Source organism: Manacus vitellinus, unplaced genomic scaffold (genome assembly GCF_001715985.3).
Source record: "Manacus vitellinus isolate BGI_N305 unplaced genomic scaffold, ASM171598v3 scaffold_46_pilon, whole genome shotgun sequence".
NCBI lineage: Eukaryota > Metazoa > Chordata > Aves > Passeriformes > Pipridae > Manacus > Manacus vitellinus.
The window spans coordinates 4,464,108-4,485,185 of record NW_021940578.1 but is presented as its reverse complement, the minus strand read 5'-3'; the positions used below and the strand labels follow the sequence as shown (position 1 = coordinate 4,485,185).

The 21,078-nt window shown below is 44.2% G+C and overlaps 1 protein-coding gene across 1 annotated transcript; it reads left to right on the top strand.

Annotated features, from left to right (window-relative positions):
• The first annotated feature begins 432 nt into the window (after positions 1-432).
• On the top strand, positions 433-17,431 carry SLC25A33 (solute carrier family 25 member 33). Its single transcript, XM_018079488.2, has 8 exons — positions 433-503; positions 1,235-1,303; positions 8,252-8,431; positions 11,578-11,655; positions 13,113-13,213; positions 14,281-14,347; positions 15,594-15,874; positions 16,848-17,431. The coding sequence occupies exons 1-8, from the start codon at positions 433-435 to the stop codon at positions 17,048-17,050; spliced, it is 1,050 nt and encodes a 349-aa protein (XP_017934977.2). The 3' UTR covers positions 17,051-17,431.
• Positions 17,432-21,078: the final 3,647 nt, after the last annotated feature.

The window sequence follows — 21,078 nt, the reverse complement described above, 5'->3', positions numbered from 1 at the left end:
TCCTTGGCCTGGCAGCTGCTCTTGCTCCCACTCAGCCCTTTGCCTGGCATAAAACCCCACTGCCCTGGTACCAATGGGCAGGACCAGGACATTGTTCACTGTGCAGAGTTTAAGGGCAGGGAAAGAGTGAAGGAACAGCAACAGAATAAAACAAACTGATGGAAAGGACATCCAGCCCATGTGCACGTTCTGAAGGTCCTTATATGCTCCAGTTGCTTAAACTGATTTTTCCCTTGACCTTCGTGCCAAGAAGGCACAGCTGCTTCTCTCCTCGACCACCTGCCTTTGTGCCTTTGTAGTTTGTGTGTGCAAATGAGCCTATTTGGCCCAGTTTTCCCTGTGAACCCTTACATATTTGCAGTGTGCATGTGTGCCACTGTCGTGCTGAGCTGGCAGCCTCAGCAAAGAGGCCCTTACAGCCAGGTTGTGTCGATGTTATCACCTGCCACAGATGTGTTGCCCAATGTTTACGCCTACGTGGAAGTTTTTGTCATTGTGATAAGGTCAGAGGGCTTTTGGGCTGGTGAGAGACACTATAAACAAGGTGGCTGAATCACTATCTTGAGCAAACAAAGGAGATGTGTTAGTAGAGTCATCTGTGTTCTTCTGATAACCCACAATGGTTACCACCTCCCTTCTGAGTCATCTCCTCTCCAGATTTTATTATTCTTACATTCATTTATATGATCTAATGGGATTACACTGTAGAGAAAACTGTTCATCTACCATTTTACAAGCCCAGCATCCTTGATATATTACCAACAGCAAATCCATATTGCTGCCTGGATCTTGGGTATCTGTTCAATGTCGTTAAAAAAGTAACTTTATAGAATCTCAATGACCATTTGGGGTCCTCAGCTTCCCAGGAGGTTTGGGGACCAGGTGGCCAGAGCTGTAACTTTGCCTCAGATCCTATTTGCACATAATGCTCCATTCATTCCTTAGTTTTAGCAAACTCCATTTACAGGGGTCACCCCGTGTCCCTCCGCCCGCGGTGACGTCACGGCGAGGCGGGAGTGTGTGCGGTGACGTCAGCGCGGGGGGGCGGTGCCTTCTTCGGTGACGTCACCGCGCGGCCGGCCCCGCCCCGCCCGCCGGGAGTCACGTGCGCGCGCGCGGCCCGTTCGCCGCCCGCAGCTCCCGGCGGGGCCCGAGCGCGGCCCGGGGACACCGCCCGCACACCTCCCTTCATCCGCCCCCTTCATCACCGCCCCCCTTCATCACCGCCCTTCAGACCGCCAGCCCCGCGCGGCCATGGCGGGCGCCCGCAGGAGAACACGCTGCTGCACCTCTTCGCCGGCGGGTGAGTGCGGGCCCCGCCGGGAGGGACGCGCCGGCCCCGCGCGGCTCCGCGCGTGAGGGGCGGATGGGACGCTCTGCCCCCCCCCCCTCCCCGTGCCCCGCCGTGAGGGATCCCCCTGTGCCCGCTGCCGCCTGGAAGGAGCCGGGCCGCCCAGGAATAGCAAATCCATCCTTGGCGCCCCGGGCAGGGAGGGCTCGCGGGGCCGCCCGAGGTCAGGCCGGCAGCGCTGGTCGCTGTGACGGTCCCTGTGTGTGAGGCCCGGAGCCGGCAGGGCGCGGGGAAATGGAGCCCCGTAAATCCGCCCTCCCGTGCGGGGCCGGGCAGGGGCCGAGCGCTGTCGCCCAAGAAGCGCTGCCCCACGGGTGGCTGCGGGTCTGCCGAGGGGCCGCGGCGCGGGCTGGGCAAGGAAGGTGTTGGCTCAGCGCTGCCGTGGTCTCTGTGGAGGTGGCAGGCAACGTGAGGCGTTCCACGGAGCCCGCAACTGCCTGAGCCGTGGGATGGCACTTGAAAAGCGACTGCTCCCGAGAGGGGAAAGCAGCGGGGGGAAGGGGAGTTCGAGAAGGGCCTGGTACTTGTGTGCAAATGACCTGGCATTCCAGGCCACTTCTTGCTTCGAGGACCTGTAAACGCACTGGTTTTGTTGTGTTAAAGTAACAGCCCTAGCCCACAAACCACCAGCCAAAATCCCTTCCAGAAAGATCTGTTGGTTGACTTACGACAGTTGTTTTAACAGTAATCCAGTAAGAAAATGTTATGCTGTAAACTAATTTTTAATCATCTGTCGTACAGATTAAGTGCACTTTTGCCCTTGTCAGAAATATTTTATTTTAAGTTTTTAGCAGCCTAAATTATCTAAGTAATAGAATATTCCGTAGTGCTTGTCAGCTGACGGTAGTTGGGAAGCCAACATGAAATCTGTTGTCAGTTTAAATCTGTTTAATAGCAGACCGATTTTTTTTCGATTGTTAACAGGAGAGTTCAGTCTCCTCTGACATGTCCTTGGAGCAATAGGTTCATTTAATATAATATTAAACCAAACAGAGCTCAGTTTTTTCAGAGACACTTCTGCTGGCTTGAACACTTTGTGCTGAGTCCTCTCTTCCTCCACTTGCATCAGAGCAGTACCTGGAACCTGGGACAGAAGCTGGACCTGGATGTACACATGGAACTTGTTTGGGTACTAACAATGCCTATCCAGAGCTCCTGGTGTCCTCATGTAACTCATCAGACTATAAATAAATAGGAATTTTATACTCATTAGGGTTTTAATCTAGTACTTGGTGGTCAGCATCTTCCCCAGTGATTTGTTGTACTCTTCTCCAGGGATCCCAGAAACACCTTCTGCAGCAGGCCCAGGAAGGCACGAGGTCCAGTCTGGTTTTGAGAGAGGTTACAGGGAGAACCCAGCAGGGAATATCCCCCCTGACCACTCTGGTGGGATAGGATTGATCTGGTTCTGAAGCAGTGATGAAGATGCAGCACAGGGGACAGAGATGCCCTTTTAGGGTAAATGGGCCTTTAAAGGTTCAGTGCTGGACCTATTGCTGGTTCTGCATTTCTTGTTATTTAAAGGGACAAGGGAAGGTGTGCCATCATTTCTGTGATGGGAAAATGAGACAGCAGATTTAGGATCCTCCAGCACCAGCCAAGGCTGAAGTGTCTGGCCCCACACACACCCAACCTGCTATACAGTGCAGTTTCAGGCCCTAAATTCCCATATTCTCTCTGTGTGTGCACATTTATTAATGCTATTATCTGCTTTTTAAGTGAGAAATGCACTTTTTGGGGCTCACTGGATAGAACAAGACATGGAACATGAAACTGGTGCCTGAGTGATTAAAATGCCCACGTAGGGACATGTAAGAAATGTTGTGGGAAATGGGTGATGTGTTTAAAGGGGTGCTGGGCCAGCCCACTGACAGGCAAGCTGGAAACCCTAATCAAATTAGGAAAAGGCTGTCTGTCATATCTGCCTTGAGCATTTTGCTTTTTAATAGTAGTAGTGGTAGAGAATGTTTGCTCAATTAAGTCTGATTAAAGGAGCTCAGCTGTGATATTTTGCTGCATCTATTACATCCCAAAGGAATTTTAGAAAGAATTAGTGTGTTAGTGCTTGAGTAATAGTCTCTCTTGAGATCTTTCCTTCAGTCTTTCACATACCTTTACCTTTGCAATTCATTTCACAGAACCCTGTTACAGCAAATGGGTTGTACTGTGACATAAAGCTGCTTGCAGAACCAGGACCTTGGATAAAATTACCCATACAGCCAAAGAAAATGCTGGAAGTTCAGAATACTTTATAAGTCGTGTAAGATACCAACCTTTGTTCACTTGTAAAGTGTTTTCTGTGGATAAAGCAGCTCATTCACTTGAAATAATTTGAATAGAGACGTTATTGCTACTACCATGGCTTTCTGGGAAGGTGGTGTGAGATTAAAATGTAATACACTATCTTTATGTGTGCACAAACCAGGCCAGCCTCAGATAATCTCAGTGGCCAGAACAGAACAGAAGTGTTTAGTACTTCGGAGCCTGAGGGTGATGAAATGCACTTGAATGTTGCAAAGTGCTCTGCAGTTGTTGAAAGAGATGGTTTCCTATTAACCAGGTTATTCAAGGCACACGGACTCATTGGCCCCTTAGTTTCTGTTAGTTCCTTTTAAGGCTGCCAGTGGTAACAGCAAACCAAAGGGTCTTGGAGTTCTGATGGGAACATGGCTCTGAGGGCTGGGAAGGTTTTGGAGGCAGCAGGGACAAGGGAAGGTTTTGGAGGCAGCAGGGACAAGGATGCCCAAGTTGCACAACAGATAGAAGGCTGTTTACAAGCCTGGGTTCCTGTTTCCCTGCTCAGGTCAGGGCAGTTGTTGCTTGTTTTTGTTTAGGAAAAGCCGCTGCAGCAGAGGTTACTCCATGTTGTCTTTCCAGCTGGAGTAATGCTGTTTACTACAAGGATTTCCTAAGAAGTGGTACTGGGAGGCTGCAGTGCCCTTCCTAGAACTGGCAAAGAACAAAACCTGAGCAGAAACTTTTAATCCCGAGTTCATACAGGCACTGTGTGATGTGTGTTCTGGAGTAGTTTGGTGCAGACTGGGGGCAGTGTTTGAATGGAGCCATGTTTGTGACTTGGCTGTTTTCCATCTTGGAATTGAAGCCTAATTCCACAGCTCCCTTGCTCCTGTGGCTCTGAAAAGCAGCCTTAGATACCAAAGCTTGTTTAAGCCACCTGTATAAAAGTTGGAAGCATTAATGTGGGAAGGTGGGTGACACCCAGCTGCTTTGAATCGAGGGCACAGTGGTATCTGTCTCCCTGGGCACAGGTGGATTGTCTCAGTCAAAGCTGGAAATTCATTGAATGACCAATATCTTAAAATTCATTAGGAACAATCTGTTGCTGTGATACTCAGTTTCCTGTGGCTTTTGAGAATGCAGCAGATTGTTTTCTTTACAGTATTGACAGTGCAGTGATGAAATCTCCAAGGTAGAACCTGCCTCACTGTTTCTGCTGTGCACGTCAGGTTAGACCAGGTGGCATCGTTTGGAAAAACAGAACTTCATATACTCCCACTGCAAAATGTGTCAGGCTGGTTATAAGCTGTGATTTCTCTAACCAGGCAGCTCCATCATCATTGCTTGTGATCTTGGTGAAGTCAGGGATAATCTACTGAAAGATCTTTGTTTTGCAGGGCTCCCTTTAACGTTCAGCATTGTCTTGTTATTTGTACTGAGAATATTGCTCAGTGATTAAATCTAGGACTGATGAAGTAAGTCTTAATTAAGATTCTTGGCATCTCTATCAATTGTTCTGGTGGGTGCTGAGGGTTTATTTCAAGTGCAAGTCATGGATACATTGGGGGTGGACTTTGTACAGACAGAAAGCTGGCAGCAAGGGAGAAATGGGAGTTGGATTTTGAGATGTGAATCTTCTGTGTGTTTTTTAAAGTGTTCTCTTTTATGGAAGTAAATTATTTTTCTGCAGCTGTCAATGTAGAATACATTCTGTTTCTCCATATATCACCGTGTTTGACCTGTTGAAAATACTCTGCCTTTGTGTTATGTTTCTAGGGAAGTTTCTGTTTTTTCACTAAGGACAGATTCAGGCACTGTTGTGGGATTTTTGCAAGAGGCTGTTGCAGTAAACACTGCTTAACATCTCTGGAACTATTGTTCTGCACTGATGGATTAAAAAAATCCCTGACTCACAGCAGTATGAAGACTTGAGGCTTTGCCTTGATTGCAGCATAAGATTTTCCCAAATCAAGTTTATCTTCCTGCATAGCCCTGAACCTTTTGGGGTCTGTGGCTGTTTATGTAGCTGAGGTTGTTTGTCCTTTCTTCCCAGAGTCAGGCATTTGGAACACCCCAGGAATACAGAGTGTTTCTCTTGTGCACAGTGTGTTGTTTTTCAGGCATGTTCCCAGGGACTGGAGCAACACCAGGGAGGGATGTGTAGAATTCCCATGCAGAGGAAAATAATCTCATCTGAAAAAACTGCCCAATACATCAAAGTCCTTACTTGAACTATCTGCAGTATATTTATATTTGAGACATAGTGTGTGCACCCTGGTGACACTTTGAGAATTACTCTGTTAGATAATGTTTTTTTTCTTAAATGTCACACTGACAGCATAAACTCTGAGCTGTTAAAAATGGTGTTGCAAATATTCACTCATTGTGCTGAATATCAGAGGATTACATGTGCATTGCCAGAAGTACTTAAATATTAAAGGCTGCATAAATTAACTGGATTATCAGTCTAAAAGGATGAAAGGCAAGGAGTGGAGTAGGAAGGCAAGAAGACAGCTGATGCAGGAGGGAATATGCCAGAGAGGCTAAAAAGCTGTATGGCAAGATGTCACTAGACTGAGCAGCTGGTGGTTCAGAAAATAGCAAATAGAGTTTCAGTGCTCTGAATTTATGAATTGTTACTGACAAAGTATTGTTGTAATGGTGATAAATGTGAAATAAATGAGGACTGAAGACAGGATACCCAGTAGTGTAGCATTGGTAGAGGAATGAATTGGGAATTAAGGCAATCAGATTCTCTTCATCAAGTTCCCACAGACTTACAATTGCTCTGATTAGTCAGGTGTTAATTGTATGTACTTATATCTGTGTTGGATATACATCTTAGGGAAGGAATCAGTGAGGACCTGGAAGGGGGATCCTCAAAACACTTTCTGCTCGGAGTTATGTGTGGAACAGGAAAGGTTTTGCTGGAGAAGCCATTCCTGACCGACCTTTTCCCCCAAGGTCTAATATCTGACAAAACAACAACGCTGAACTGGAGGCTCTTGTTGACACAGAGACCTCTGCTCCGAGCCCTGGGTCAGTACACAGAATAATCAGCCCTGATAAGGTCTGTGAGCACAGTCATTTCTGAGCCAAATGACACAGTTTCAGCTGCTCTGGACCCAGTTCCATGGATGACTCCTGACTTCAGGCAGCACTCAAAGCATAAGTGCTCCAAAGGGAGAAGGCAAAGTCCATTCTTATGGTGTCTGTCACTGTGGATGTGTGGCTTGTCCCAAGTTTAGGTTTTTATCCCTTTCAGCAGGGAAGAGGAAGGAGCAAGGACTTAAGAAACAGTCCTGTTAAATCATATTGTCTCTGTGAAAACAGTTTCTTCTGTTGGATGCATTTAACATCTGAAAAGCACAGTTTGGGGTCATTCTCAGGCAGAATCTTGCAGAACATGAAAACTGTGGTGAGGAAGTTGTGTTCCCTGGCCATGAGGTCTGGGGTGTCCTTTTGAACCTTATAAAGACCTTCATTTCTGTGGTTGTGTAGCCAGGGTGGTCAGGCTGTTAAAAACTTCAGGGGTTTGGCAAAGAGTGGTTTCTGTTGATGCAAGACATACTGTTTCAACAAGCAAAAATAAGCTGTACTGGATAAAGCCTTTATAACCTTCAATTCCAAGACAGTATCTACAGCTGGGATCTTTTTGCCATTCTTTTATTGCCCTTTTCCTTGTGTATAAAAAAAGATTCTCCTAGTAAAGTAGTTCATGTCTAGAAGGGGCTTTAGGAAATATGCACTAGTACATTCATTAATGTCCTTCTATGGTTCTCTGTTCCCAAATTAGTGCAGGTAATGTTCTTTAGCAAGCAGTGGGGCTTTTTATACACAAGAAAAAAGGTGGGATTATTTTTTTAAATTCATCATTTTTTTAAATTCATCTCCCTTTCATGGAAAACTATTTAAATTACAATTTCAAAGAGAGTTAAGTTGTTGACTCATGGTGTTTTGTAAAGAAAATTGTCACGTGCTTTGACACTTGTGTAAACAAAGAAAATATTTCCTGATCAGTTCAGTTGTAGTAAATGCCCTTAAAAAAAACCCCCTGAAGTATTTAGTTAAGTCTAATATTTAGTTAAATCCCGGTGTGTTTGAGTAATAAAATGTAGATTTTATTACCTTTTAGCCTAACCCAGCATTATGTTTAATTGTGAAGTTTGCCAGAGGGGACATTCAATTAGGACAGAGGAACAGCAGCAGAGAGGGAAATGGGTTTGACCAGTCACTCTCCAGATCACTGATTAAAATGAAAATTAGGACTCATACACTTTATATTCTTGGCCAAGTGTCCTTTTTATGAGGCTCAGTGTGACAGTATTAAGATGAATATATGCCTATTATAGGATTGTGTGTGTATAGTATTTTATTTCTGTTCTTCTGTTATCAGAGTGGGGTGGGTTGTTCCTTAGTAGCCTTTCTGCCCTGTTATTCTGTTTTCTCACCCTCTTTCTCACCCTTGCAGCTTCCTTCCCTCTATACAACCCCCCAGGGCATGGGAACAGTTTTCCTTTGCCTCCTGCCAAAATTGCCCTGTTTCTTAATGATTTGTCCAACACGTAGAACCAACTGGAGACAAGTCTGCAGGTTTTATTGACACACTGTGCTGTGATTTGGTTTTCAACCTCTGTCTTCTGTTTAAATTGTATTTTGCAGATGTGGGGGAACAGTTGGTGCCATCTTTACGTGTCCCTTAGAGGTAATAAAGACAAGGCTTCAATCTTCCAAGCTGGCCTTCCGGACTGTCTACTACCCACAGGTGCAGCTGGGGACCATCAGTGGTGAAGGGATGGTCAGGCCAACATCTGTGTCACCTGGGCTCTTCAGTGTCCTCAAGTGAGTGCTGCTGCTCCTCTCATTCAGTGTTCCTTGACTCCAGTGATCCGAGTTTTCCCTTCCTCTGTGCAAACACAGAATGCAAATTTTGCTCCGGACTTGCACTGGAAAGATTCGTGTCAGTTGGGCTTCTGCCTTCAGCCACAGAAAGAGAAATGGTTCTTTTAAAAACACAGATGTATTCAGGACTCCTGAGTGCTCCTTTGAACTTCCACGGGAATTTGTTTCCAGGGCTTAGAAACTTTCCAAATTGAATAAGAGCCTGGAGGGTTATTTTTAAATTGTCTCCTCACATTTAGGCTTTTTGGTAGTTGTGATTTCCTAGGGGTCAATACACAGGACAGACTGTAAGATCTTAATGTACCTTAGCTTGTGGGAACTGTCAGAAAGGACTTTTTTCTCTTTTTCAACACTGAAAAGTGTCATCTTTGTCACTCCTTTGGAATAATCGTGTTTGCTGTGTCCTTTGAGCATTGCACATGTAATCCTTACTAACTGAGGGCATTTCCTGGTAAAGGATTGAAGGATTGCATAAGTCATACATGTTGTCTTTTTCTTTTTCCTGGAGCTGTTCCCGATTTTCTTTGAGTAACTTGTAGAGATACTTGTTGCTATTGCTGCCCATTTACCTGTTTGATGGAGGGAATTTTTAATCCCTCTCAGGAAGCACTCTCTCTTTGCAGCCTAATACAGAAGTGAGAGCCTTTCCTTCACCTCCATGGGCCAGCCCTGTAACCAGGTTTGTGATTCCTGCCCTTAGTGCTGCAGGTCTGCCCCTGGTCTGTCCTTGAAGCTGGCACTGCTTTGAACCAGGTGACCTCCAGAATTCTGTGTTCCCATACATTTTAAGACATGCTTGCTGTACTTCTGTATGGATGATCTAAAACTGAAACTTATGGCAGTGGGGGAGAACACTTTTTGCAAAAGCACTCCCTAAAATGTAATATCTACTTGGAGGCTTTTACCTTCTCGGCTGTAGCTGACAATGAGCTCTCCTCTGCTATTAGATGTTGTCTTTGCTGATTATTATTATCCATCAGTCCTGTCTACACCAGTATTACAGTCTCTGTTAAAAGCCTTCTGAGTGGCTCAGGCTGCAGCACTTGCTGCTCTGGCTGTGCCCTTTCAGCTGTGTGTTCATGAAGAAGAGCAAATGTGAAATTACTTATCTTACAGCTGCTGACAAATTCTACCAGCAACTCTGACATCCCAGTCCCTACCACTGTGTTTAATACCAGAGCACCATCGACATATGGGTCAGACCTCCTGCAAAAGGATTGAGTTCTTTTGGCTCCCTGGGCACCCCAGGGTGATGCAGAGAGGCCCTGTTGAGATCAGGTAGCAGGAATGCCAAAGAAAACACCGGGTGGCAATGCAAGTTGAATGATTTTATGTAAGGCCAGCAGGCCTGGCAGCCTGCCTGGGGAGAAGCTGCACAGTTATATAACAGTGGAGTGCTAATTCAAATTCTCTGCAGAGCTCTCTGCCTGGGAGTCATTCTGGCACTTGAGTTTCTGTATTGTAAACAGCCTGCTTTCCCCTGCCAAACATTTCTTTGTCTACTCAGAGGTGAGTCTAGAGCAGTTCGTGACTGAATGCGTGAGGTAGTGCCAGTTGCCTTTGATTTGCATTTCCTTTCCCTTGCTGTCTTTTCACCTTGCAGCATTTGACTTTAGGCAGCTGTAACTAAAGGAGGTGAAAACTTTAGGGCAAAGGGTTCTTAATTCATCCTCTGGGCCCATCTTTTTCTGGGGCTGTCTCATTTTTTTAGGGGGAGAGGAAATGGTTTAAAATTGGGTCAACCTTTTAATATATTTATTAAACTTGTTAAATATGGTGATTGTGATCTTGATTTCATTTCACTTCAGGAATTGCTTAGCTATGTGTATTGCCAAGTTTTCAAGCTGATTACTTTAGAGGATTGAGAAGTAAGAGCAAAATACTTCTGCTGTCATTCCCCTGCAGGCAGCATCTATGAAGAGCAGATAATGCTGTTGATTAACCTAAGAAAATAAAAATGTATGAAGAAAGAAGTGAAGTTCAGTCTCTTGCTTTTACTCTTCCAGCCCTTTCTCAATCCTGACTGTGCATTCATTGCCAAACTGAGTATGACTTGGGCTTCCAGGTTTGGGAAAATTATATGACTGTGGAAGCAGCCTTTAGAGCCCTACCTGTAAAATTGCTCTGTAAGGGTTAAAGGTGTTAAGTATGAAAGCCCCTTAACTGCTGTAAATAGAAGGAAAACAGGTACCCAGGGAGGCAGGTTAAGCCTGCTGCTGATAGAAGTTCATTCCAGAAGGACAGGCTGTTTTTGTCTAATCCATTTAAGATTCTGATGAGTTAGCCCAGCTGGAATCTGCAGTCGTGACTGTTAAGTGACAAAGAACAAGTAGTTGGTGGATCTGTCTCCTTGGAGACACTCAGCCCTGGAGTTTATACAGAAAGTTCAACTCTGCTGCAGAAAAAAAGTGTTTCAGAAGCTCATGTATCTCCTCCTGTCTAATGAGCTTGGGTTTGAAGTCTGTGGGGAACACTCTCAACAGTGCTAATGACCTAGAGAGCAAATTATGAAAACTGGCAGTTCCAGGGAGTGCACTGACTACCCATGGAGCCTGGAATTATCTGGATTTTCTTGCATGGTTTTCACATGGGGAGTTCAGTTCGGAGAGCTGCTGTCTCTGTGCACTCACATAGCTTGTGGTATGGCTGCCACATTTCACCTTTGTGTCATCACTGGGTCATTGTGAAAGGGAAAAGCATTTCTTTTTTCATGTCTCTGTACAGGAGGCAAACTCCTGAATTGCTTAGATGCAGAGAATGCCAAAGATATCCTTTCTTCATCAGACTCAACTATCACTGGATTCTCCAGGAAACTTTGAATCAATTCCTGACAGCTTTCAATGAATGGAAATTATAACCTGGTGCCATATGCCACCCATTTGCCTGTAGTGCATTGAATTTTATGGTACAGTGGCTTTTATTCAGTAGTGTATAATTCTACTAATTTTGAAGGATATCACGTAGCTTAAAATCTTTATAGCTTCACAGTAATACTCATTGCTTTTATATAGTTCTTTTGACTCTCTGCCTGACAGAACAAGAAATGTAACTTTTAACCTAAATACTGTCTTTGTTTTTATTTTAAGGTCGATTCTGGAAAAAGAAGGACCAAGGTCACTCTTCCGAGGGCTGGGTCCAAACTTGGTTGGAGTTGCACCATCAAGGTAAATAGTTAAACTATTGCTAAAAGTAACATTTGAGATGCCAACACAAATGTTAACAGTGCATTTGTGGTTCAAAATAGTAGGCCATGAAGTTATCCCATCTGTAAAGTGAGATTTGTAGAGGTACTGCTCAGTGTGCACACCAAGAAAGACTGGTAGAAATCTGGTTTACACTTGTGTAACACTGTAAGGTGCAGAGTAAATACAGCACTTAAATTCCAAGTCATTGCAAGAGCCACTTATGTGCTTGAGAAAGCAAGAGAAAGTAGTGCAGAAAAGTCTGTAGGACTAATAATTGCATTATTGTAATATACTGCTTCTCTTGAATACTTAACAGTGCCCAGCAGTGAGTGGGAGCTGGATGCCAGGGGGCCTGTCTGCTCCTTGATTGTCTGAATTCTTCTCCAATGAAACACTGCAGCTGAGGGGGAAGGAGTGTCATTGCTGCCACACAACCCCAGAAGGGAATGTGTGTCCCTCTTTTAACAGCAACAACAAAAGCAGCTACAAATTTGCTTGCATTTGGAAGTCTTACAGGCACCAAAAGGGCTTCTGTGTGTGCCTGTGGCTGTCCCAGTCTTGACAGGGCTGAAGATCTTTCTGTCTAAGAAATGTTAAAACTCATTGGCCACTGGAAAATTGGCAGATGTTTTGTGCCTAAAATTGAACCAGTTAAAAGGGAACTTCAAGGGTGGTGAACATCTTGCCTGACCTCTTGCCTAGTAGGTGGGATGTTCCCCTCTGGAAGCAGGGAGTCCTGTTTCTGTGCAGGTAACCTTTACAGCAGCAGAGATCTGAATCCAATCCATGCTTGACCATGCAACTCACTCATGCTCTCTTTTGTGTTCCTTCACATTCATCCATAAGATTGAAATAAGGTACTTCATGGAAATTCTCAAATTGTAACCACCATTATCCACCTTTTTCTAGCAGTTCCCTTAGCTGTGAGCTGAGCTTACTTAATTCAGGCAGCTTCTTACTCAGCCCATTGATTGTTGCAGATCAACTGAACTTTCTCCATTCCTGTGCATTTCGTAGATAAAACTTTTATTTCAGTCCAGCCTTAAATGTTTAAAGCATGAAGTGCTGCTGATGCAGTTAGAGTGCTGCACAAATTTAGGGAAAACATGGGCTCCAGGTGGGAAAGTGACAGTCCCAAGTTGACAAAGAGTGTATAGTGCCAGAGCTGGTGTAGGTATCAGGTCTAACTTGCTTTGTCTGCAAGACCATCTTGCCTCCCATAGTAAAATATTTTTACTCTGTAGGTGTCAAGTCAAATAGGGAAAAAAAAAAAAAACCCAAAACCAAACAAAACCTCCTGTGTCCTTGTAGATGGAAGTGGTCACGTGGAGGCCTCTTTGGAGAGAGGTTTGGTTTTCAGGGGTGGGGAGAAGAACAGAACAGTAATTGTCTCATTTGATATTGTATTACACTGCTTTTCTTTTTTTTCCCCACAGAGCTGTCTACTTTGGATGCTACTCCAAAGCCAAAGAGCAATTCAACAGCATGTTTGTGCCCAACAGCAACATTGTGCATGTCTGTTCTGCAGGTTCTGCAGGTTTGTGTTTATAATTCACCTTCCCCATGGTCTGCAGCAGTACCTGTGTCCAGCCCTCAGCAGGCAGTGCATTGCTGTCTGAGACAGTGGCTCTGAGATGCACCTTAATTCTTTAAAGTATTTATTCCAAGCTGTCGTTGCTACAAGACTCCTTCTGGCCCTCTGAATAGTTCAGAAATTAAAAGAATGGATCATAAGGTGGAGACTGGGCTGTCTGTCCGTGCAGGACCTGGGCTAACCAGTCCTGGCTGACACCTCTGGGTGATTGTGGTACATAAACAAGTACAAAGGCCAGTGTGTGGCATGTTCTGAAAATGTGCACTGAGTCTGAGGTGGTACGTGCCAGAAAACAGCAGTTTGCAAGCTCCTGAATTGACTTTGTCTGTGGAGGAACTGTTTTTCTGTTCAACCTTGAAATATTTCTAGATTGCTCTTTACTAATTTGGAATGTTTTTCCAGCTGCAGTGCTCTGGTAATGCCTCTGAAGGCATGAAAAAAATTATTAGTGGACACCAGCAAACTTCTAATACTGTTTTAGCCACATTGTTTCAGGATGCTGTATTTTTCCTACCAGGCTGGGGAAAATGGTTTGTTCTTGTAGGAAAAATACTGCAGAAGAGCTCTGCTAGTTCAATCATCAGTCATCAGAGCAGTCACTAAAAATAACCGTTCCCAAAGGAACCCCTAATTAGGGGTGGGTTCTGTTAATGAGCGGCTCAAGGGCACCACCTACAGCCCTGGGGAACACAAGTCCAGCACAGGAGTGTGTTCCCACGGCTTTGCTTGGAGCTGGGATTCCAAAACCCAGGCAGTAAGGAAGGTATGTTGTCTGCAGCAGCCTTTAGGAACGTGACATACATGTTAAAATAGGTGCAAAAAGGAAGGATCCACTGGTTGATGCCTCCTGAAGTTTAACATGAGATTGTAAGCTGTGAACCTGGGGGGCTTTTGACACCTCTAGCCAGAGCTGATGACTGGAACTGCATCACTGCACAGGGGGATAAAGGTCATGACAATCCACCAGCCTGGATTCAGCTACACGTTTGGTTTTCTTTTCTTTTCTCCAGCCTTTATCACAAATTCCCTGATGAATCCTATATGGATGGTGAAAACGAGAATGCAACTGGAACGGAAGTAAGTGACTGACTGAGAGAGATTGGATGCCACTGCATGGCTAAGGGAGCCTCTGGAAAACTGAACTTCCATGTCTTTGCTTATGGCTCTTTGTACTTCAATAGAGCTTGCCCAGTTGTTTCCCTGACTCCCAGTTCCACATTTTGAGCCACCATATTTCCATCTGGTCAGACTAAAAGTTCTGGTTCTGTGTGTCCTGTGTCAGTTGGATGCACAGATCCTGTTGAGAAGGATGTGGAAGTTGCCTTGAGAGCTGTTTGGTTCAGTCTCTGGTTTCACTGTAAATCTTTAGTTGAGCACAGCATTATTTTTCTCCCAAATTCCTGCATACAGAATCCTCTGTAATTCAGGGGTCATGTTGAGGATAAATGTAATAAGGACTGAAATGTTTTGATACAGCAGTAACAGAGGCTATGGAAAGATCACTTGTACTGAATCCAGGTCATACAGGTGTGTTACTGCAGCAGGCCAAGGGTGCTGATGCTCATGTAAACAGAGAGATGATGAGTTTAAATTGTAAAGAAGCCACATTAGTGTAGTTTCATCAAACACCCTGGAGACACTAAGAATCTGTTGCAGTGGTTTAATGTTGTTTTGCCTCCTTCAGCATTGTGTTGCTGTTAAGCACAGCTCCTGAAGACAGAGAGGGAATTTGACAGCAGTATCTTTTAGCCAAGTGATTCACAGTCACTGATGGATATCGCAGCAATAAGGGACTCTGCTTAGAATGGAAATTCCCTCCTGCAAGGAAGGACATGCTAGGTCAAATAAGAAGGATCTTATAAGGCACGACAACTTTATAAATAATTTATAAGACTTAATTCCAGCACTTCACAGAGTGGCACCTTTGAACAGAGTGCTGCCTGAAGGATCATTCCTCATGCAACAGACCTCTGTCTCTTGGCCTGCTGAACATGGCTTTAAATGGAATCAGTAGTTTAACACAAAGCAGTGTCTCTTCAGTGCTTATTGTCTTTTAAAGCATAGGTGTGAACTGTGACAGACTGGAGAGAACTCGAGCTGAAAGAATTATTATGAGTATGTATTAGTGAAGTAGCAAAGCCAAGTGTGCACTCCTAGCACGATAGTCCTGCTGTGTGCAGCTTTCCTAGGAGAATGGGAGTAACACTTATCAGAGAACCATTTCTGTAGTTATAAAAACTACTGAAAGCCATAAGGGTGGGTGTTTTTTGAATATTAATTCTTTTCTTTATTTATAATATGCTCTGTTCTGTTTATTTTTTAGAGTCAGGGGCTCCAAACCGATGAATGCTTTGCAGTGTGCTAGACATGTGTACCAAACAGAAGGGATCCGTGGCTTTTATAGGGGCCTGACTGCCTCCTATGCAGGGATTTCTGAGACCATTATCTGCTTTGCTATTTATGAAAGTTTGAAAAAGCACCTAAAGGAAGTCCAACCACCCCCTTCTTCTAATGGGACTGAAAGGAGCTCGACAAACTTCTTTGGACTGATGTTTGCTGCTGCTGTTTCCAAGGGCTGTGCCTCTTGTATTGCTTATCCACACGGTATGTCAGCTCTTCCATTTATGAGAACTGTAGAGCAGCTGTTACCTGTAATCCAAGACAAATGATGGGGTTTAGGGATGAAAATTCCTAGTTCTTTGAACGGCCAACTGCGTGTTGTTGTGCATTGGCATTTTCAGTACTGGTCCCACCGTTCCTAGGGAGACACGTGGTTGGTGCTTGGGACTTGCTGGTTTAAAAACAACCCAAAAAACACCAAAAAGAAATGGCTTGCCTAATGTTTCTGTTTTTACTAGTAGCCTCATGTAGCTAAGTCCCCACAGCCTTTGGGATTCTGTGATCAAGTTGTGGGAAAGAAACACTTGTGGGCTGAGCAGTGTTATTCTTTTTGGATAGCTGTGAACGGTGCCATGGTTGTATAGAGAGCAATATTGATTATGTAGCATCAGTAAAGCATTTAGATCTGTAGTAGCTTCAATGAGCAAACAATTCATTTATTCCACATGAAGAACTCTTTAACTTTTCCTCTTGCCTGAAGGGCGGTGTGTCCAGGATTCCATGGCTGGATGTACTGGCAGGCTGTTGGTACAGGAAGGTTTTCCTGTCCCTGGGGTTTGCATACAAGGCCTTTCCTGGTAGTGGCATGTTTCTTAAAATGAAGGATCATTCCTCATGCAGCAGACCTGTGTCTCTTGGCCTGCTGAACATGGCTTTAAATGGAATCAGTAGTTTAACACAAAGCAGTGTCTCTTCAGTGCTTATTGTCTTTTAAAGCATAGGTGTGAACTGTGACAGACTGGAGAGAACTCGAGCTGAAAGAATTATTATGAGTATGTATTAGTGAAGTAGCAAAGCCAAGTGTGCACTCCTAGCACAATGGTCCTGCTGTGTGCAGCTTTCCTAGGAGAATGTGGGAGTAACACTTATCAGAGAACCATTTCTGTAGTTGTAAGAGCTGTTGGAAGCCGTAAGGGTGGAAGGTTTGCTCTGTTGACACTGTTTCCCTGCTCTGCAGAGGTCATACGGACTCGGCTGCGGGAGGAGGGCACCAAGTACAAGGCTTTCATCCAGACAGCTCGGCTGGTGGCCCGGGAGGAAGGTTACTTGGCCTTCTACAGAGGACTCTTTGCCCAGCTCATCCGGCAGATCCCAAACACAGCCATTGTGTTGTCCACCTACGAGTTGATTGTGTATCTCTTAGAAGACCATGCAAAGTAGCAGAACCAAGACTTCAGTTACAGACTGAAGACCAATTCCTTCACTGAACAAATAGTCCTTTAAGAGACTGGTGCAGGTGGCAGCTCTGGTGGGAAAACTACAAGTCTGTGACCACCTGTGGATATTTCCTTTTGGATTCGTGCTTTCTGAAAGGTTTCGAGTCATTAACGTTAATAGTTAATTATAATTTTTTTTTAACTTGATGATAATTAAAATGCTACTAAATTAAATTACACTATTTAATTTAAGTATATGTTTGTCCTTTTCCTTAAGCACAGCCATATGTGGTCAAGGAATGTACCTCATACTATCAAGTGATCTCTTGGACTGATGTTCATTAAAACTGTATTAAAACAGGAGAACTGGTTTGGACATTTGAAACTCTGTCTTCTTAGCACTGGTGTCATGTTGCTTTTTAGCTCTGTAATGCCCTAAATGCCCAAATAAGTTTGAGAGTAGTTCTGGTTTATTCAAGGTGCATCATTCATTGCTGTGTGAACACTGTTGAGTGTTCAGGTAGGACAATCTTGTTTCTCTGTTTTGATGGTGTGAACTATGCACACCAGAATCTCTTAGAAAAACCACTTCCAATATGATTCTGGGAGGCTTTTCATAAAAATGTAACTACAGTTCTGATCCCCCTGTGCATTTGGGATACATGGTTATGCTACTGGGTATAAACAGATCTGTCAGGACTTGGCTTTTAGACCTTGTTTTTGCACAGGCCTGAGAGCACAAGGACAGTCAGTGACTGTGGCCTGGCTGCCCTGTGGGAAACCCATGAGATGGAGTGACTTGGTCAGGTATCCTTTTACTGCAGTGGGACTTTATTGAGCTATGTTTGCCTTCTACTTCAATGTCAGGGGTCTAGAGAGTAGAAGAGAAGATAAGCTATGTCCTAAATACTATAAATGCAGTTGTCGATTCTACTTTACAATATGATACTCAGGAATAAGTCTCTCTTGACTTCATATCCTTGTAGAGCAGTGCTTCTGATGGGAATGAGATACTGTGTTATCTTGTGGACACATCACTGCAGTTTACACAAAAAAAATCCCCAGTCTATGTAAATAGTTCCTTCATGCTATTAGTTGATTTCTTGCTGAAGGCAATAAGGATTCATCAGCTTAGTGCAGCCTTCTGAAGAGTTCTCACATTTCATATAGCTGTGATGTCTGCCTTCCCCTTCACAAAAACAGTATCCAAGGGGTATTCTTCAACAGTTCTCACGATACAATTCTTACCTTTCACTTAAAAATCAAATATCCTGCATACCTGAGATTAGTTCTTCATAAAAAATATAATATGGTTTCAATTTTAATAATCTTCACCACTTGCAGCAGTACCTTGTAATTCACGTGTAGTATATGAAATACTGTTACTGATAGTGTTTTAGAACTCAAAAGTGTAGATTTGTGTTTTGCTTTGGCCATACTATGCTCTTCATTAGTGTCATTTGCCTTGGCAGCTGAGACAAACCCTGCAGCATTTGAGCCCAGCTTCAGCCTTCCCTGGTGACCTGAACCATGAGCTCCTCGTGATCTGAGCAGGAGCTGAGTTCTTGAGCATAAACAAGTGTTTATGGACATCTTTGGCTTCAGGGACCCCGCTCACAGCAGAGATGGTGGTGTGCAGGCTTGGAAGGAGCATGGGAAGCATTGAGAAACAGCCTGGTAGTGAGCAGGGCTGTCTTTGATCAGGTAAAGTTTCCAGGCTGGTGTTGTGCTGGAGAAAAAGAAAGGGCTGATAACTGGATTCAGATCCCGTTTGTTCACACCAGACCCCAGCTGATGACTGGTACTCGAGGTCATGTTTGACATCAGTGTGATGTAGGAGCTTACAGCAAAGACAGCAGACGGTGTGTATACCTCATTGTGAGGCAAAAATAACTGATTTCTGTTAATGTCTTACTGAACAAAACTGATCACATTCCTCTTAAGCTAAAACAGGAAACAGCTGAGTAAAAATTGACATGGGTTTTTTATGGAGACGATGAGCAGCAAAAGCTTCACTCGCTGTATAGGAGGCAAAACTGTCAAACAGTGCTGATGCTATTTTTGAGAACTGGGACACTTGTGCTGCTACTCTGAAACATTTTCTGAGATTTGCTTTCCTAAATTAGCATTCCTCTGTACGTACAGTGCTCTAGCTCACTTCTAAAATGTTAGTCAAATGTGTAGACTGCTGGTGTCTTCTGAGAATGAGGGGAGGGAACTCCAGCCCTTTGGAGGAGTCTGGGCCTTGGTAAGAGAGAAACCAAGAGAAAGTGAACAGTTTTTTGTTCTGCCTAAATCTGATGGAAAATCAGGAATTCTGTGGGATTTTTGTTCCTGTTCTTTAAGCTTTGTTACCAATCCTGACAGAATTAGTCTTAATTTGATAGAGGGTTAATAAGCTATATTGGGAACTAATAGAGTTTCTGAATTAACATAATTAAATCCTTTTTCCTTCCTCTCTCTAATAGAATTTTTAAAATTCACTGGCCCTTGATTCCTTAAACCCTATAAAGAGTTACCATTTTTAGGTGACGCTCTGTGAGCAATCCCATTGATGTCACTGAGTATGGAATAAGCCTATTACCAGAGGAAAGAATTTGAAGTAGCTTTTACCAAAACGATACCTGAATTTAAAAATAACCAACCTTTCTCTGCTTGTGAAAGTCAAACTAAAAGCATTTTTCACTCTTCATTCCTCTTCTCCAGCTTCCACAGAAAGTCATTTTCATGGAAGATAGGTAAAGGCTTCACTAATAGACCCTTTGTAGTTTAATTATCAGTGAGGTGATGAAACTACAGTCCTATCTGAAGTCACCACTATGACTCCATTAACTTTACCAGGACTGAACCCGTTCCTATTCATATATTAACAGTTAAATTGAAGTTACAAACACACTGTTGCTGCAATTGTATGAGCTGCTCTTGTTGGTTAATTTAGTTTTGGAAGCATTTTTGAGGCATTTGAAGATTTGTCAGTCCTTATGCTGTAAGACTTACTGCCTCCCTTTAGGTATCATGATATCCCTCAAAATACCTGCATTTGCTGAGAATTGGCATCCATGCTTGAATTGTGATTGTGCCCCTCACTGTGATTTATAGTGGTTTTGCACAAGTTCCTCATTAGCTCCTTTAAGGAGGAAACTTTCAAACAATGCATCTCTGGCTGGACTGGTGCTACAGAGAGTTGATAGGAAGGGAGGGACCTCTGAAGAAAAAATAACCAGGTCTCCACAAGTCCTAGAGGACCTCAAAGGTCTTCATGTGCCAAGTAACAGGGTGGGTTGTTCCTCCTATCCCTATCACTTGGGCTCATAAAACAATCCTTAAGTGACTGTGCTAAACAGTGGAAGAGAGATGGAAAAATTACATCCCTTTTACGTTTGTCAAGATGAAATATTCACTGTTACTCCACAGAATTCATTACCGTGGTTAAATCTGGGGAGAGAGAAATGGAACAGTGAAGAGAGCCCAACCATAGCTGAGACAAGCTTAAAAGCACAGCTTACTTCCAGCACAAATATTTGGGAAGAGCTTTTCCATTTGTGCCTTTTTTAATGGTGTTAAACATGATGTTTGAAGCCTTTTTCCCCCTTCAGAGCTGGGACCTGTGAAGGGCCTTGAGGGGAAGGTGTGGGTGGAGCGGCTGAGGGGACTGAGAGGAGACCTCATTGCAGGTACAACTTCATTGTGAGGGGAAATGGAGGGGCAGGTGTCTGGGGGGATCAGTGACAGGACCCAGGGAGCAGCTGGAGCTGTGCCAGGGCAGGTTTAGGTTGGATTCCAGGAGAAGGTTCTTCCCCCAGAGGGTGGTTGGCACTGCCCAGGCTCCCCAGGGCAGTGGGCACGGCCCCAAGGCTCCCAGAGCTCGAGGGTTTGGACAACGCTCTGAGGGACAGGGTGGGATTGTTGGGGTGTCTGTGCAGGGCCGGGAGTTGGACTGGATGATCTTTGTGTGTCCCTTCCAGCCCGGGATGTTCTGTGCCTGTGCAGCGCGGCCGCCCTTCACCGGGACGCCCGGCCTGTCCGTCTCTA

Excerpts from the sequence above, each read along its gene's own strand:
- SLC25A33 (XM_018079488.2), top strand. The coding sequence starts at position 433 with ATGTTATCACCTGCCACAGATGTGTTGCCCAATGTTTACGCCTACGTG. Across the intron at positions 1,304-8,251 it reads CTGCACCTCTTCGCCGGCGG|ATGTGGGGGAACAGTTGGTG; the intron begins GTGAGTGCGGGC and ends TGTATTTTGCAG. Across the intron at positions 11,656-13,112 it reads GTTGGAGTTGCACCATCAAG|AGCTGTCTACTTTGGATGCT; the intron begins GTAAATAGTTAA and ends TTTTCCCCACAG.